The sequence below is a fragment of the Erpetoichthys calabaricus genome, chromosome 12 (assembly GCF_900747795.2).
Source record: "Erpetoichthys calabaricus chromosome 12, fErpCal1.3, whole genome shotgun sequence".
Taxonomy (NCBI): Eukaryota; Metazoa; Chordata; class Cladistia; order Polypteriformes; family Polypteridae; genus Erpetoichthys; species Erpetoichthys calabaricus.
The window spans coordinates 20835867-20854842 of record NC_041405.2 but is presented as its reverse complement, the minus strand read 5'-3'; the positions used below and the strand labels follow the sequence as shown (position 1 = coordinate 20854842).

Genomic DNA, 18976 nt, shown 5'->3' with positions numbered 1-18976 from the left:
ATCAGATGGAGCCAGTCCTCAAATTAAGGCCTGTGTTAACCAACTTTGTGGTACATTCTGTCACCAGTTCAGTCTGTTCCTGACAAGCTCCAAAAAGAGTAGTTGTGGAAAACATCCTGCATTGTTCCTGTTCCAAAGAAGGCAGGCGCCTCTTCACGTATTGACTTCAGACCACTGGCACTTACATCCGACATCATGAAGACCTCTGAGAAACTGGTCCTGGACTACGAGTCCTCTTGTGGTAGATCACCTGGACACACTGCTCAAAGCTGGCAAAACTGTGAGATTCCTCTAGTACCTTTAATACCACCCAGCCATTTCTGTTAAGGAATAATTTCAGAGATATGCAAGTTGACGAACCTATGGTTTCCCAGACATTGGACTGTCAGGTAGACTGTAGTTTGTTAGGACTCAAAGACTGTTTCCAATACAGATGTGAGCATCACAAAGAGCAACCTTTTCTCTTTACAGTGTACACCTCAGACTATAACACCAGGTAGTGTCATTTGCAGAATTTCTCAGATAATTCTGCACTAGATGGATGAGACAAAGACTAGGAGTTGCATGGAGAACTTTTGTTTCTTGGTGCAGAAATTGTCTGCAACTTTACATCAGCAAAACCAAGGAACTGTTTATTGACTTTTGCAACACCACCAAACAGCCTTTACACCTAGTCACTATTCAAGGAATGGATATAGAGGTGGTGCACTCCTACAAGTACTTGGGGGTCCAAATTAATAACAGGTTGGACTGGTCTTGTAAAACTGAGGAACTATAAAAGAAATGACAGAGCAGGCGCCGTTTTCCTTAGCTGACAGTATTGCTTTTAATGTGGGAAGTGACATCCTTAACATGTAATGTAAATCTGTGATGGCCAATGCGATTTTCTACATTGTGGTGCACTAGGCTGGTAACATCACTTCAACAGAGGCTCACCAAATCAATAAGCGGATTAAAAATGCTGTCTCAGTTATGGGATACACTCTGGACCCCCTGAAGGTAGTAGCAATGGAGACAATAAAAACACAATTAGGAGCAATGCTGCACGCTCTCTCTCCGACACATTAACACAGAGTACTTCCAGACAACAAATCATTCAACAGAAGTGTGTCAAGAAATGCTGCTGGGGCTCCTTTACACCAATGGTAATACACCTCCATAATGCCTCACTGATTGAAGTTCTTTTTAATTTTTTTTTCATTTTTAGTCATCCTGGTGTGTACTCAGGCAATAGTGTAGGTGTGTATATATATATTTATTGTGTTACGATTCTGTATATTGCCAAATTTCCCCCAGGGAACAAAAAGTTCTCTATCTACAGTATAGTTTTGTTTGTTGAACTGTACAAGAAAAACTGAAAAGTATAAAAGTAATCTTTATTATCCCATAAATACAATGAAACAAGGGCAATAAAAACCTAATCAAAATTTGACACTTTGAATAACATTCTTGCAAGAAATTTGCTTCCAGACAGCTGTGTCATAGCTACTGACCAGTTAAGGAAGACCACAGACTAAATGGCTAGATGTACTGAAATTTCAAAATCCACAGATTAACTGACCACAATCATAAAAAAAAGCATTATTTCTGTAAAAAGCTTTCTAGATATAAAAAAAAAGTGTTGATATATACATTATAGTTAACATCTCCTTCCTGAAAATGCTGCGAAGCACATTTAAAGTAACATCTGACAAACTCTGGCCACCATAAACATACACATCTACACATAAAAAAGGGGAAAAGGAATTTAAGTTAAAAAATGATTTCTGTTTTAATGTTATCTATGAAATGTAGACTTTTCACAGTGAAGTCAACGTGCAGAATTTAAGGGTTTCTTCAACAGGACTATTTACAATCAAAATTATAAAAATATGAAGTACTGTATAACAAAAAAGAAAAGCTGCCTTAAAAGACGACTAATCGTCATATACAAGATTTCTGTTTAGACTTAGCAATAACTACCCCAGGCATCAAGGTAAAAATCAACCATTGACTGCCTGGACAATGCTCTTTGCTTAATTCCTTATATACTTATTCAAGCCTGTTTAAGTTTTGAGAGCAAACATTTCTAGAAACAAAGACAAGACATTTTCTACCTTAAAAGAAAAAAAATGCCAACTCAAAGCCTAAAGCTGACAAGACACATCCTATGTTTATCCATTAAACAATTGTTTCTCCTTGACACCAGACCTGTAGTATCTGCACTCTACTGCGGATTACACCCTGTACAGCAACAAATTGTCACTCAGATTTAACCTGCCTTCAACAAGGGAGTCAGAAGGTAGAAACATAATGATGCAATAATATTTGAGTCAAAAATTAAAATCTTTATTCACGCACAACTTGTTTTAAAAGATGCATGTTGCAAACAAATCCCATTCAAAGAGTGAAAACAACCCTTTAACAATACAACTTTCAATTAAAAAAAAAAGATGAACATCACCTTATCAAAACTTCTCTCAAAGAAAGGGGAATCAAATTTGCAAACAGTGTGAACTGGGCCTCATATCCTTTCTTACAGATAAACAATACTAGAGAGAACTTGGATATTCATTATAAACAAATCAAAGAGAGCAACTATAGGACAGAAACGACGTCACCTGGTAAATCAAAAGTAAAGGACACAGAAATCCCTAAAACTAGAAGGGAAAATTCCAAGCCAAAGCAGGTAATCATCATGGGAGAGAGGTATAATTGCAAAAAATAAGCTATTGATTTCACCAGAATTTTTGATCAATCTACTTCTGTAAAAGGCAGAGACATAGTGAAAATAGCTTTGAATTTTGGGAGACACTGGAGTTCAAGAAAAATGAAAAATAAACACAATGATTAAGGAAAATGGGAAAAGTCAAAACACAATCAAATGCAAATTAAAAAAAGCAACAAAAAAAATGTAAACAAATACTATTCAATATAGATACGTAATAACTAGGGCAAAAAAGTGCCTCAGAGCCAGACTCAATGACCAGTTTAAAGAATAAAAATTAATGCATTCAGAAAATATGATACAGTGAGAATGCAAATGTTCAAAGTACTGCATTTATATTATTCTACCCACGTTTAAAAAAAAAAAAAAAAAAAAAATCATAACCTGCACCTTGTCTGAACTCTAATAACTATATATCCCTCAAACAATAACAAACAATCCCATCAGAACACATTTTCAGGCTTTTTTTCTTTATAAATAACTAAAGATCTCCAAGCATGATCTGAACAGCAAGGTTTCTCCTTTGCAAGCATCAACTAAGAAGCAAAAAATGAGGAGACAATAATTTTGCTTACACAAAATGAAATCAAAGAAAAAAATGAACAATGAAAAGCAGAGGCCAGCTGGACTGTGACAGTCAGAAAACATGAGAGGAAAGGGGAGGGGAGGCTGAGCAACTGCTAGATAAGAGTAAGTATGCAGGATTTGGGGGAATGGGGATGGGTTTTAAAAGGAAGCCACACATAAAATTGATAACAGATACAAATGTGATTAAATGCTTTGTTTTTATTATTAACTTTTTTTGTCAGCTCTTAGTTGATACAAGAAAGCATGACTTGAGTCAATCCTGAACATGGAACTACAAAACTGATCTACTGTATACATTCAGCCCACATTAGAAAAATCTATAAATGCACAATGCTTTAAAAAAAGTGTATATAAAGAATGTGCAAATGACATTCTTATACTTGTTAACACAATGTACCGGGCGGTTGTGTGGAAAGAGCAGATTTCATAGGAAATGCTTCCATTCCCTTTCAGTGGCAGGGGGATGTCCAACTACAAAATAAATTTCACCATCGACCTTTATGTATTAAAAAAAAAAATTAACCACTTAGAGTTAAACCTGAAGTCTTTGATGGTAAAATACCACAGGAAAAACCTACTGTAAAATCTGATTAAAAAGAAAATAATCTAGCAATACCTTCAGATGTGTCTATTATTCCACCTGCAAAATACATCCAACTCTAATTCACTGTTTATTGTACTCATTTTCTGAGTAACTTCTGGATTATACCCCAAAATAAACAAATAAATAAATACCTTGTCAAGTATGATTTTATCAGTGACTTGCTGGTAACACTAAAATGCTACTAAACATTGTTTTCTAGTTATTTGGCTCTTAACAGGCACAGTGTCCACCATGATATTCAATGTGTACACACGGATTAGGATGCAATTTACTTATTTGCTTCCATTTACAGCAATCCATCCATCCATCCATCATCCAACCATATCCTAACTACAGGGTCACGGGGGGGGGGGGGGGGTCTGCTGGAGCCAATCCCAGCCAACACAGGGTGCAAGGCAGGAAATAAACCCCAGGCAGGCTGGCAGCCCACCACAGGGCACCCACACCAAGTACACACTAGGGACAATTTAGAATTACCAACACACCTAACCTGCATGTCTTTGGTCTGTGGGAAGAAACCGGAGCACCCGGAGGAAACCCACTCAGACACGGGGAGAACATGCAAACTCCACGCAGGGAGGACCCGGGAAGCAAACCCAGGACTCCTAACTTCGAAGGAGCAGTGCTAATACTGCGCCACCATGCCACCCCATTTACAGTAATGTATTTCCAAAAAGACCACACTGAGAAATGTCAACTCTGCACTTCTTCATTTACCTAAATGGACAACGAAAATTCTTATCAATACTTTTGCACAGCTATGCTAACTGGAAACTACTGGATAACATTCTCAAATATGGTTAATCCGATTTAAAGTCCGACTGCCTCACTATTTTATCCAAAATTCCTTTGTCATATTTGAAAAACTCCTCAATTGCCTGTCAAAATCAATAATGAACTCCAATGCAAGGAGAACAAAAAATTAAAAACATGCAAACACACCAAGCAATATAAAGTTATTACTTATACCACTAAGCCCCATGCACAATATTTCACCTGTTAACTGAAAATATGGGCACAATGAACAAACCCTTTTACAAAAAATTAACCATGACAGTTTCTCCCACTCACAACTGTTAGCGCCTAAAATTATTAAAAACCATGGTCACCTTTGCTTTGAATAACAAATACTCTAAATGAAATTAAAACAACCTATGATGTACCCAACATCATAGCATCACTGTACATGAAAGATAAATAAAACTCCCAACCTTCTAACAAAAATCTGCTATAAAAGATGTGCTGTATGAGACGTGTTCATAATGCATTCAGCACTGGCAAGCTTAAAACCTAAAAGCAAAGCACACTTGCCTCTTGTACTTTTGTGACAACCATTAATAGAAAACATCCAATCACTTGCAAAAAATAAATAAATAAAAAGCACAAACAAAAAAAAAATGAGCTGACATCTTAAACGTATTGTTAATGCCATTAAGGAGAAAGTGAATAATGTAAATGTGAAATAAACAGTTTTTTCACAACATGCAGACACAATTTAGGCTTTCATATTTAAAATATATTAATGCTTCCATTAACTAGAAAGGAGATAAATGTAAATCACACATTTTCCACATACATACAAATCTTGGTACAATCCAACACATATATCCAACACAGTATAATACATTTTCACAGCTATGTCAATCATTCTCATCTTAAGAAACGTTACTTTCTATTAAGTGGAAAAATACACTAAATAACGCTTTAAGAAAACAGTCTGACAATTACATGAACCTTTTCTTATTTTACATTTCTCCCACTGAGTATCAATGTATGGTTCATGAACTCTTAAAATATCATCTATACACCAAAATACACCATTCAAACGTTTTAACACTTGTCTAGGGCAGACACACAGACAATAAATATGCATCTACAAATATATAAACGTTTAAACATTTCAAGTTTTCCTTTCAGAAAACGCACTGTAACCTTAGTAGCATTAAACAGTTATTTACTACTACGATAATGATTAAGTAAAACGACTTGATGATGCCATCATCTTGAGCCAGCAAAACAGACCAGTGTAAGTTTTACAACATAAACGTCTTTTTTACAGTTATAGTAATTAATCATACACTGTGTACAGTATTGAAAAATAATACCGTTAAGACAGAAACATAAAAACACACCGGTAATATGCCAACGTAAAGTGTGTACAGTGCGTACGAATACAAGCACACACGACGCGTTTAAAAAACGGCCCTTCCTCCAATGTCCCATTTAATGAGACACGGACAGAATAAAATTAACGAAAAAACTGAAGACTGAAGAGATGACAAGGTTCAAAGGCCTTTTTTCAGGACGCATCGCGAGATGGTGATTCCTTTAAACACAAAGCGCCGGCCTATCGCAAGTTTCCACTTTTCATATAAAATATATGCAACTTAATCACCTACGTGCAAATACACACGTTGATCATAAAACAATTTTTCGACACAATCTTCCATATCCTTACTGTTTGCACATTTCAGTGTGTGTTTTTTTTTTTTTTTAACCATGAATGATTACACACCAAGCAGGCCGCTTCGACCCTCCATGTCTTTCTTCGGCCTGCTTGGGCCTCCGCCGCCACCGCAGGAGAGCACTAATGTTATTTGTACAGCTCGGGCTCCGAACTACGACTCGGTGGAAACAGGAGTACAGAATGAAGATACAGCCCCCACCCCAAAATGAATCCTCGACGCCCCGGTGTGCTAGCAGCGGATCTTACCTGTTCCATCGCTGGCGGCCGATACGGACAGCGCCGGGGAGGAGAGTTTAGGCCGCTTGGCAGAAGGCGGGCCGGGATCCACCACATTATCGGCCATTTTCATGAATTAAAACAGCCCAAAAAGAAAGCGATCCCCCCCCAGAAAAAAAGAAAACCAATCATATATGGGTTACATAAAAAATGAAGTTTCGTCTTTTTCTGTGGACGCTTGGTTTTTCAATTTTGTTCAATTTCAAAGCGTCTCTTTCCAAAGTCCCGTATTCACGTCCTCCGCCGCGACGCTTCCTCTCTTGTTTTTACCCCCCCTCTTCCCCTCCTCCCCCTTCCCGTTCACAAAGGGGGCAAATAAAATTGACGGGCAGGAGTGAGAAAGAGAGAGAGAGAGATCCCGTCTGTAGCTCAGATGACTAGCGAGAGTCTCCCTTTTCGTTCTTCTTACGTCTGTTTTTTCCCCCCTCTTATTTCCTTTTGCTTGTTAGTCACGGGACTAGTAATCAGGTAGCTGCTTCTTCTGCGACGGACAAACTACTATCCACGGATCGTTCCTCCATGGTTCAAGATGCCAGTTTTTTTTTTCGACTATCCGGTCGGGCGATACCGACCCAAAAATAGAAAAAGGCTTAATTTTTATTGGCAGTCTCGTTTAAGGTAAAACCGTGAAGCCAGGGGTCTTTCACAGACGATCTGAAAATCCGAAACTGGTGCGGGGATCTCCTGGCTTTGCCCGTTTATGGTGCATGTTTTTCCTTTCTGTCTTCCTTTCGCGATGTAATTATTTCCTTTTGTGTTATGGAAGCCGAGCTGGAGTTCAAAAAAAAAATAATAATAATCCAGGGGCCGCTTCTTTGCGCAAACAAGGATCTCGCCGACCTCCAGGTCCCTTTACGTTTCGATAACTGGCAACAAGCTTGATCCAGTCTCCTTGCCGACAGATCGATCTGCTACTGGTTTCGAAAGTTATGAGGAGGTCCAATTTTTTTTTGCTAAATACTAACAATAAAAAGTACACCGGAGTGGGCTACAGGTCCTCTGTCTTCTTGTTTAGCTCGATGCAATTCAAACAAACGACCCATTAATTTATATATAAAATAAAGTGGCAACCAACTTCCACCCCACCCTCCCCGTAGAAAAATGACAGTAGTTAAAGAAAGGCTAAGGTGTTTCTTATTTCGTGAACGGGTGGATCGGTGGTTTCTTTTTCTCGTTATTTTGCATCCTCTGCCTCTACTCCCGAATGGGTCCGACTAATCGATTCGCACTGTGACCGTAGGAGGAGGGTGGGCTGAACAACACGGTGCATCCAAGCCAAGGTACTGCAATCAAAACAAGTGGCCACAAGTATACAAAATCCAAAGGTGTTCACACAAGCCTTCACTCACTGACCAACCGTTTCTTCTGTTTGTGAGTATGCGCCTATTCCCCACAAAATATATATATATTTTTAAAAAATCGCAATTTGTCTTGCCGTTTGCTTGCACCGGCAGGTCGACGTGAGCTCTGTTGGCTGTAAGGAAGGGGGAGAGCTGCTGAAAAAAAAGATCAATAATAATAAATCACCCCTTCAGCTTGCGCCCCCTGTCTGACGTTCAAAAGACCAAGTGGCGTTTCTTTTTTATTTGAATGTAGCGTTTTCTCCAACAGTTGGTGTAAAAATTAGTAATAATAATAATAAAATTTCCTCAGTCCTCACGTTAACAAAAAAAAAAAATAATAATGCACCATAAAAGCTGATAAAAATGGAGATGAGCTCTTGCAGTCCGTAACTGTAATAAACACTGCTGCGGTCTGGATTTCGTTCGATTGCTTCCCTGTGAAATATTTTCTTAAAAAAAAATCAAAGGGGAAAACAGGTGGAAAACCAATCTACTGAATGAAGCCAAAAAGATTTGTTAAAAAATCTCCGTCCGACAGGATCTTCAGCTCAAATGTGTGCAAAAAAAAAAAATCGCGACTGCTTATGGAAGGATTTTTTTTTCCTGTTTTATACTCTTAATATTGCGGGGGGTTTGTTAGATGGCAGCAAATCGCCAAGCCTTTGCCTTTTTTTTTGGCTTGAAACGATTTTGAAATATGAGGCAGTCTTTTTCGATGCCGTCCACCTCCTTCGTTTTTGCCCGTCCTTTGTGTATATTTTAATGTGTAAAATATACAGACGTAAAAGCCCTGCTTGGGATTTCAATGAACGATGTTTTAATCCCGATATGTTCCGTCTTTTTTTTTCTTCTTCTTCTTCTTCTCCCTCTCCGTTTCTCTTCAGGACCGCTGTCGCCGCTCCGGTTGTTGCGTTTTCTTCTTCTCCAGCTCCATTCGCGTTTAGCTGTATTTTATTATTATTTTTCGAATGTCTTTTCCTCCTCGTCGTCGTCGTCCTCCTCCCTCCTCCTCCTCCCGTTCCTCGGACGCTTAACGTGTGGGGGTGTAATAATATTTAATATTTTTTCTCTTCGGTGTATTTAAGTCTTCCGCTTCATGGAAAACAAGAGAAAACCCCCGTTTTTTCGCGTTTGTCCGTTCGTCTCGGTCGAAGAGCCGAGGTCTTATTAATATTTTTTATATATATTTTTTTTTGTCTGCGCTGCTGCGAGCGCCGGGTTGTTCCGTGCTGTCGTGTCGTATCGTGTCGTGTCCCGTCGGCGAGTTTCTAGTCCAGCCAGCTTCGGGCAGCACCGCCTCTCCCTCGGTCTCCGCTACCGGCTCGGCTCTGCACCGCTCGGCTCAGGCTGCGTTCTGCCACTCGCTAGCCTCTCCGATCCGCTCCGCACAAACAAAATGGCGGCTTGTTGTTTCTAGTACTCCGACACGGCGGGGGTGTGAAGTGGACAGGAGGAAGGAGGGGGGAGTGTGTGTTTGGTTGACGCGCACACACGGTTACACGAATAGAGGGGGAGGATGAGCTTCGGCCCTATTCGGGCACTGTTCGTTTCTTTCCGTCATTGGAAACCTTCCCTGACCGATAGGGGGCGAGAGAGGATCATTTATGCTTCATTCCTACCCGTATTCTATAATGTTAATAATTGAGAAGTGAACAACTTTTCAAAAAATTTGAGGGCGTGAGAGGATCATTTATGCTGCATCCCTAACCATATTCTATAATGTTTGAGATGTGAACAACTTTTCAAATTTTATTGTCATATAAACTCGTATATGTGTAAGATTTTTGGTAAAACTTAATGGTATTACATTTCATTACTATATAGCTGTGCCCTATTTATAAGCAGTCTCCGTGGGCACCTTCCTCTCGAAAATACACTTTTCTTTCCTGGCTTTGAGCACCACTCCCATTTAACCCTGGTTGGTCAATACCCATTCCCCTACACTATGACACCCATGTTCAAACCTTCAAGTTGTGGCTTCAAATCCCACCAAGTGACCATGAGCTAAATCACTTCACCTGCCTGTGCTCCAATTGGAAAAATACAAGAAATGTGACCAACTGTATTCATCAGCCAAAATGATGCCTTTATCTAAAGTGACTTGCAGGTACATTTCTTTTGTTTTTGCTAACTGGTGCACACGGAGCCAAAGTGACTTACTCGAGGACACACAGTGTCAGTGGCAATATTTGAAGCCCAAACCTCATGCTTTGCTTTCCAAAGCCTTAACCACCACACCACACTGCCTTAATTAGTGTTGGGTTGCACTAGAAAGGAAGAAGCTTTTGAAAGAATGGAGGGGAGCTTTGAATGAGAGAGAATTGAAGATACCAGAAGTTTAATCAGAATTAAGATGTTGGCCTGCCAGAAGAGTTAATGACGACAGTGGATAAGTTTAGATACCATGGGGCAGTAGTAGCTCCAAATGGAGAATCAGATGCAATTGGAAGATATCAGGAGTATTGTGTGATCCAGAAGGTTAACGTTTATAAGGCAGTGATACATCCAGCAGGTTACGTATTGAGCTAAGGCATGGGTAGTAAAGGGAGTGCAGGAGATGCTGGCTGTGGCTGTAATGAGAACATTGAGATGGATTTGTGGAGTTACAAAACAAAATGACAGAAATGAGATAATCAATGAGTACAACAAAAGTGAGGGAGAAGAAAGTACAGGAAAGTAGGCTCAAGTGGTATGGACACGTGAAGAGGAGAGACAATGAAGGTACAGGGGCAGAGAAAGAGGGATGCCAAAGCAGAGGTGGATGGATAAAGTAAAAGAAGATTTGAATGACGAGGGCTTGACTGGTTAGGTGGTACAGAAAACTGATCAGGCACATCAACCCCACATAGCACAGGGAATAAGACACAGAAATACAGCTAAGAAAAAACATTTTTAGTATATGATTTTTCCTTAGTCACCAACATCCATTCCAGTTCAGAGTTGTTTTATTGGTGTGACTTGTGTACTGATGACAAAGTGTTAAAAAAAAAAAAAAAAGCATATACATTATGATATGTGGTAAGGCTCAACTTAATAACAATTTCACATACTAGGATTCTAAGGAATACAATGAACAATAAAAAAGGCACAACACCACATAATGAAGCAGTAAATGAAATAAAAATAATCCAACATTTATTTTCTAGTCTCAAGTCGCATATTTCACCGGCACCTCCACCCTCAAGTTTTTTCTTTAAGTAAAATGACACTTTTTGATATGGTGCAAGTCAATTCTTTTTATATGGATGTTATTTCACACTGGCACCCTGTCCCGGGTTGGCTCTTACCTTCTACCCAGTGCTGCTATGACAGGCACCAGCTCCCCATGACCATTAACCAGATAAGCAAGTTAGAAAATGAATGAACGATTGGTAATTTACTGTTTCATTTTTTTATCTTTCTGTGTATGAAAGGATTTCATTGTGCTATTGTGTACGAATACAAACTAAAGTAAATTAGGTATGCACTTTGGCATTTCTGCTTGTATGAAGGCAAATGTCCAAACCATCTTCTCTTTCAAAAAAAAAAAAACATTTAATCTTCAATTGCTCCATACAACAAGGTTGCACCTACAACCACATAAAGGGAGTTGAAAAATGGATAGTTTTATTCTTTACTCCCACATAATTTGCAAGGCGTACTGCTTTAACTCCCCACCATTCCATCCTCCCTGTGAAACACAAAGCTTATCTTCTGTGCAAAGTAAGGATTATTGTAGAGAGTTCACTGTGAAGGCAGGAACTGTTCTTTTTTTCTGTCAGAATCCATCTGTTACATCTTGACAATGAAAGTGGGTAATTTCCTTTATTGGTAATGTGGCATTCCAATTTCCTTGGACAATACCAAGTTTCCCCAGCATTCCAATAGATGACCTCTGCTTACTAATTTGGTTAACTTTAATAGGAAAATTGAACTGGTTAGTACTTATGAGAGCTTCAGGCCTGTCTGATTCAAAGGATCCTTATTCAAGTTTTCTGCTACTTTGCTATCATATATTTAATTCGTACTGCTGTTTTCCTGCCAGTTTTGAAGAACAAAATCCACCTCACTAGCTTCTCAGGATTGCTTTCAGTTTCCAAAACCATACAGTGTATAGTGATCCACTTCATGTTAATTTAATTAGTACTGACTGATCCTTTTAGTTGTTAATTGGATTATATATATATTGTGCAGAACCTATATATATTGCCCTGAAAAAAGAAATTATTTTAGTTACGATGTTGTTTGGCAAGTAATTGAAGAACACAACAGGATTTGTATCAGCAGAAAATTATTTTCGTATCCATTCTTTGACTAGTTCCTAAACAAAGATTTTCTTAATAATTCTCAATTATTTACTGAACATTCACAAGTATGAATAGGCCAATTCAGGTTGCAAGAGGCTGGAGCCTATCACGGAAAGCCTGGACAGGCGACCAGTTAATTACTTAGCCCATTCCTTCTAACACCCACAAACACACTGGGCCTTATCCGAGCTCCCTAATCAACCTAACAAGCAAGTCTGTGGAGAAATGTGAGGAAAACTGTAGTACCCAAAGGATAACACACACAGAGTCAGTGAGAACAGGCAAACTCAACAAGGAAAACAACCGAGTGTGTTATTTGTACTGCAGTTCACGAGTGGCAGTATTAACTACTGTACTACCTTTCCACCCTAATTATGAATATTAAATGTCTTAAAATATTAATGAACAAGACAAGCAATTACTGTCTACGGTATTATATTCTGAATAAAAATTCCTCATGTTTCCTTTACACCCCCCGCCCCCCAGTCTCTACTTCCAATGTATGTAAAAATCATCCCTACAATGCTTATAACAATTAAATAACTTTACTTCTCTTAACATTAAATGTTTCAGGTAATTTCCTGTTTTTCAAATTCTGTAACGGTTACTGGAGCTAGATATTTTGCTTAATACTGTATGCCTTTGTTTTGTGGTTGCATTATTGTGCAAAACCTACCAAAGTACCAACGTGTTACACCTAGTATACAGTACATAATACATACACACCTGCACCCAGTGGCTAAGAAAATATTTGAAACATATGTTCAAAAATTGTAGTCGATACATTTTTGTTGACTGTGTGTGTGCTGTAGTGGAGAAGACAGAGAAGCTACAGAGGTCACACCCTCTATTCAGTACTTTCGTTCCAACTCAAGGTATAGCTTGACACACAACCCGGATACTGTCCCAAATTGGGGCTTCACATCACACTATATTTTAAGAAAAGAACTCAAGGTTTAAATATTTTTTCTGGATAATACGTATGGCTTTGTGTCATGCATTACTAGGTGAAACATAATCAGTAACAGATAATACCAAATAGACAGCAAAGCAACATTTAAAAAAATAAAGTGCATCTTCTACTAGAATTGAAACTGAATACCAAATTGTCAGTTTATATATATATATATATATTTAAATAAAATGTATATATATTACAAGTACTTGTAAAAAGTAAAAAAAAAAATGCAAGTCCTTCTAGTACAAGCTCTTTAGTTATACAAACCATATTAAAAAGTGGGAAAAAATGTGTTTAAAATAATTTTAGAAGTAAGTTAGGGAAAAAAAATGTTTGTCATAGAATTACTGCAAGGGCAGCGCAGTGGCACAACTGCTTCATTACAGTTTTCAAGTCCTTGGTGCTGCTGTGTGAGGTCCACATGCTATCGCCATGTCTACATGCCATTCCCTGGGTGCCCCAGTTCCCTCCCACAGTCCAAAGACATTCAGATTAGATGGACTGGCAATACTAAATTGCCCCCTGTTGTATGCGTTTTCATCCTGCAATGCACAGGTGCCCTGTCCACTGGTTACTCCTGCCTTTCGCTCGATGCTGGCTAGGACAGATTAGAGAATAGATGGCTGGAATTTATGTAAATACTTGTGTTTGATTTTTTCATTTTGGACTTTCTACGCAATTCATTGCTGAACTTGTTTCTTCTCATTAACAGATATATACTGATGGAAAAGGTGTCGAGTTCTTTGCAAAATACACTGTAATAGAGAATTTAAATTAGCCAGGCAACTGATGTGCATATTTATGAACTAAGTCAGAAATGTGGAACAACAACGTGGGTAGGAAATGTAAAGTCTATAGTGTAATATGTCTTCACAACATTCGTCCTTCTCTTTAACACAATCTTAATGTCACAGGGAACCTAATTTTTCGATTTTTTTAAGTCCTCATTATAAATAGTAACAGACTATGTTCAAATTCCACAGTAAATGTATGAAGATATACACCACCTACTTAAAGGACTGTACATCATATAATTCTATAAGTACACATTGAACAATCATGTTGGTTAGTGTTCATATGTATTTTCTTTGTACAGTGTTAAAACAATGTGCATATGTGGTTGTACTGCTGTCAGTACAATATCAGCATCTGTGTGCAATGCATCTTCTCATCATTACTTTTAATTAGGAAAACTGACTATTCAGTCCCTTCAATATTATAGTCAAAGAAAAACACCTGAAAGCAAGTGTAAAGTGTTCTTTTTAAAATTATTATCATTTAAGAGAGTGGTCAAGCAATCTGCAGATGATTCCAGTATGATTTCACTTTTTTATACTTCAGTGTTTTACTGTATAGTAGTTCTATCCACCCCATTTCTCAAACCTTGCTTTACTAGGTCACAGTGGTATTTAAGCCCAGCTCCAGCTGGAAATTAATGTGGCTGTGGCATAACCATGGATAAATAGGTTGGTCCATCAAAACAGATATACACCCAGATAAAATGGGAAAATGTAATACCTCAAGTCATATTTGGACCTTAGGAAGAAACCTGAGACACATACAAATATGGAAAACATGGGACGGCAAAGTAACGTTGGGGAATTTCCAGTATCACATTTTAAAACTAGCATTCGATTGGATTCGTGAGAATGAGTCAAGCCATTTATAAAGTCCCATACAGAAGGACTAGTAAAAATTACTACAGTATAATAGAAATAATGATTAAATATTACTTCAATGATATTTTGTAATATACTGTGCTGGCTTTCCTATGCATTGAAAGTGAACCTAAATTACTGCCATTTTAGCAACAAAGTTTGTTTTTAAAAAGTAGGGTCTGAAAAGTCTGAATACGTCTAATCAACTTTAAAAGTAAATTCACCATTCTAAACAGGCTTCTGTTTACATCCATGAGTATCCAACTTTCATTGCTGCTTTTCTAACATGCTTCTGTACTTATTATTCAAATGTATGTAGTTATTTTGGCCAACATTTGTAATTCTAATAAAAAATACATTTACATAGAAACTACATTATTTCTTTATTTTCTAGCTGACAAAAATATCTCCCTATTTTACAACAAATCTGTAAAATATATATATGTATCTAAAATATATAAGATTTTTAAAAAATCATGAATATTACATTCTCAGTGAGTTATCATCACACTGCATATTTTCACTGAGCCTACATCCAAGAAATCTAAGATCATTTAAATTATCCTTTCCCATAGGCTGGGAAACTAATAAGCACATTCTCTCAACTGAAGACTGTTCATGTTGAACAGTTTACAGTTCCAGTATAAAATGTGTACTGTATAAATGACTCAAGTCATTATATTATCTAAAATTAACAAATTACAAAATAAGCCTATAATTGTACAGACCTCCTGTAAAAAATAGGCATCTGCATTATATATACATAAATGCTATTAGCATCCTTGGTAAAGATGGACAAAAAGGCTGTAAAGAATGTTTTAATAGCTTGATTTTACACTTAAGTATTAATTTTAACATAAAAAAATGATACTTTTCTCCTAAAACCAATCATATGCACCCACAGAAATTCTCAATAACAAAATCTAATTAAGATATGTTCTGATTAATATTTTATCTATCCCCAATAGATAGGAACTCTTAAGTGGCGATTTACAACTCCCTGTTTTGCTGCAGTATAAATATGAGGCAAGTCACTGGCCAATCCCTATTCAAACCCATCAACATGGGTAAGACCAGAGAGTACACTAATGAAGTAAGAAAAAAGGTTGTATTATAAATCAGCCAGTAGCTATAAAACAAGAGGTACATGTCGAAAATTCCCCATTTGCATCATTCAGAAGTCTCACAGAACTGGAGTTATGATAATCCTGCTTGGAAGAAGTAGCTAACATATGATGCACACCCCATAAAAAAAAAAAAAAAAAAACCCACAGTGAAGAGAATGTTTCAAGAAATGCAACTTTCTCCTTGCATCACACTCAGGCAACCGTAGCAATGAACTGATCTCAGGGTCACTAAATCTCTAAAATTACAATCAGACTTCACCTTAATGCCAACAAACTATTCAACAGGGTTGCCAGAAAAATAAAACCTTAGTTGACATCAAACCAAAATTGCAAGTGCTTGGAGTCTGCTAAATATTATTGGGTTTTTGAGGGGAACCTGAGTCTATTGGTTAGATGAAACAATCTCTACTCTTATGTATGGTGGTGGATCTGTGATGATGCAGTTCAGTTTTCTAATTCAAATGAGCTGGAAATCTTGTTAGGACACAAGACATCACTGACTCCATTAAATATCAGCAGGAAAATGGCCCAAACACAAACCCGATTAACTGAGAACAGAGTTTGTCTTTTGCAGTTTCCATCCAAATCTCCTGACCTAAACCCCTTGTAGACTTGAGGTGTGGTTCTGAAGAGGACCATCTTCAAGATAGGTCCAGGAATTTTGATTTCTTTTTAAAAAAAAATGCATGGGGGAATGGCCTCAGCTCCCATTTTGTGTACTACAATATTTCATCCAGAAGTATATGAAAAGATTCAATTCTGTTATCATGACAAAGGGATGGTGGTGCACAAAATATTAAACGTGGGAGTGCCAATAAATGTGCCTATTGAGGAAAATGATTTTTTTTCTTTTAACAATTTTGCCTTAGTAGCTAAAGCTCTCTCATACTTTGGGTGAAAGATGAAGCTTAAAAGAATAATAACATTTTTCACAGCCTTTTTGCTCATCTTTATTAAAGGTGGCAATAATTCTGGAGGACACTATAGTTTACGTTGACCTAGAAGAAACTGTTCATGGTGGTTCATGAAGATTCAAGGCTCAAAAATATTTTATACCATAGTCCAAACAGAATTTAAAGAAAGATGCCACGATGATGTATTAGTTTTAAACAGATGCAACACTGTTAAATTAATGGTCACTGTAGTCCAATATCCAAAGTGAAAAGATGTATACTTAATGAACAAACATCAAAATATTACATTTCTAATGTAAATTTAGAATTGTGTATTTTTTAACATATAGGATGACATGTATACTGGTTAATTTTTTACAGAGATGGACTTTCTTTCACAAAATGTTATTATTTTAATCTGCAATTAATGCAGATCTTCCAGTTTAAACAAAGATGAAAGCGCAAATTAGCACCAAAAGAATCCAAAAATCTTATCTGCTGGCAATATGACAACACCTGTAATTTAATGTCATTACTATACTAACCTACTAATGAACTTTCACCTGTATCTTCAGATACCCCGGTGAAAGGTAGCAGCATTTTTTTAAATTACATTTCTCAAAAAATATAACCTTTGAATCCTGTCATATTAGTAAATTAAGGAAAATCATTCCATTACGAATAATGTTATGCACGACTCGATGCAGAATGTTGTTTTTTCATTGAAGACCATTTGATAGTGACCTGAACTGACCTAAAGTATGTCTTTATGAATTAAAAAAACACATTAGATTCTTAATTGCACCGATGCTCTACTATCTTCCTCAGTTTTCACCTCTTTATAGATAGTTTGTATAACACCTCAATAAATCAAAGATCTCTACTAATCTACCCTGATATCAAAGTCTTGGTAGAACATTGAAACTGAACCAAAAATTATCTTAATGATTTGTACCATTCAAAAATGTAACAATAATTGCTGTAATTTTTGGCTCTCCTGCATACACCTGTTCACAAGAAGAGCAACACAGTTATCTCCAGGAATCCCTTGGGTCATAGTACTTCAATATCTCAAACATGCTGAACCCTTTCAGGTGAATTCATGTGAAGATACTTTATTTTGTCACTGCTGACAAATACTCTCAATGTCCTGAATCTCTTTAGGTGCATCACAAGACAACACCAGAGGTGGCCCACTCTCTGTAATCACTACGTCATCCTCAATACGAACCCCTAGACCCTGGTAGCGTGCTGGACTGCTCCCATCATCCTCTGGAATGTAGATGCCTGAAAAACAGAAAATAATATGGGTGATTTAAATTCAGTAAGTTATTTTGTTCTAAGCAATCTGTAAATGTGGCAAGCATTTAATTCTTACATTGATGTAGGACATCACATAAATATAAAAAAATATCCACTCAACAAATTTTATAATTAACTTTCATTTTTAGCATCTTAATTACTTCCAAAATAAAATCAAATTAATCCAAAAATGTGTTTAACATATAAGTACTTAACATTTATGAATTTTACTGAAATAATAACTGAAAAAGTTATCCTTATTTTTCAAAAAATTGCCTGCTGCCACCAAGTGAAAAGAACTGAATAGACATTATAGACATCGTTTTAATCAGGCTCAAGTTTAGTAAGTTTAGTATAGATGTTTTAGCATAACCAGAGCGGTAAGACAGAGTTGTCATTTCTGTCTCACACACACTGATTGGTATCAGTGAGCATTATTGAATTTATTCACTTAAAAATGTCCTAAATTCCTTTAATACCATATCCTCAGTAACAGCAATTCATGCGTTAAAAATTTTGGTAACTGGTTTTTGATACCATTGGTCTGTTTCCTAGTGATTAGGCTCTATCGCACACTTTACCTTTACCTAGTTTTCAGAGTTTTTTTTTTTTTTTTTTTCTTTTTCTAATCATGCATGTGCATAACACACCACAGAAAGTGTTCTGTGCAGAAGGCTGGGCTCTTTCAAAAATCTAATGCTTTCATTAAAAATATAATGAAGTGCAGCCAGTTCAGTTTAGATTTACTGTTATTTGTACAAAGTATA

General features: G+C 37.1%; 2 protein-coding genes across 3 annotated transcripts in view; both read right to left on the bottom strand.

Annotated features, from left to right (window-relative positions):
* ep300b (E1A binding protein p300 b) overlaps window positions 1–9546 on the bottom strand; it is a 124472-nt gene extending 114926 nt beyond the window's left edge. The window contains exon 1 of one of the 2 annotated variants that reach the window (XM_028815174.2): window positions 6613–9546. In XM_028815174.2, the coding sequence (XP_028671007.1) occupies window positions 6613–6715 (103 nt within the window). In that variant the 5' untranslated portion in view covers window positions 6716–9546. The remainder of the gene's footprint in view (window positions 1–6612) is intronic. The other variant, XM_028815175.2, reaches the window with a different exon arrangement.
* A 3930-nt stretch (window positions 9547–13476) lies between these two features.
* xpnpep3 (X-prolyl aminopeptidase 3, mitochondrial) overlaps window positions 13477–18976 on the bottom strand; it is a 69196-nt gene continuing 63696 nt past the window's right edge. Inside the window, exon 10 of the mRNA XM_028815170.2 lies at window positions 13477–18194. Coding sequence (XP_028671003.1) covers window positions 18031–18194 — 164 coding nt within the window. The 3' untranslated portion in view covers window positions 13477–18030. The remainder of the gene's footprint in view (window positions 18195–18976) is intronic.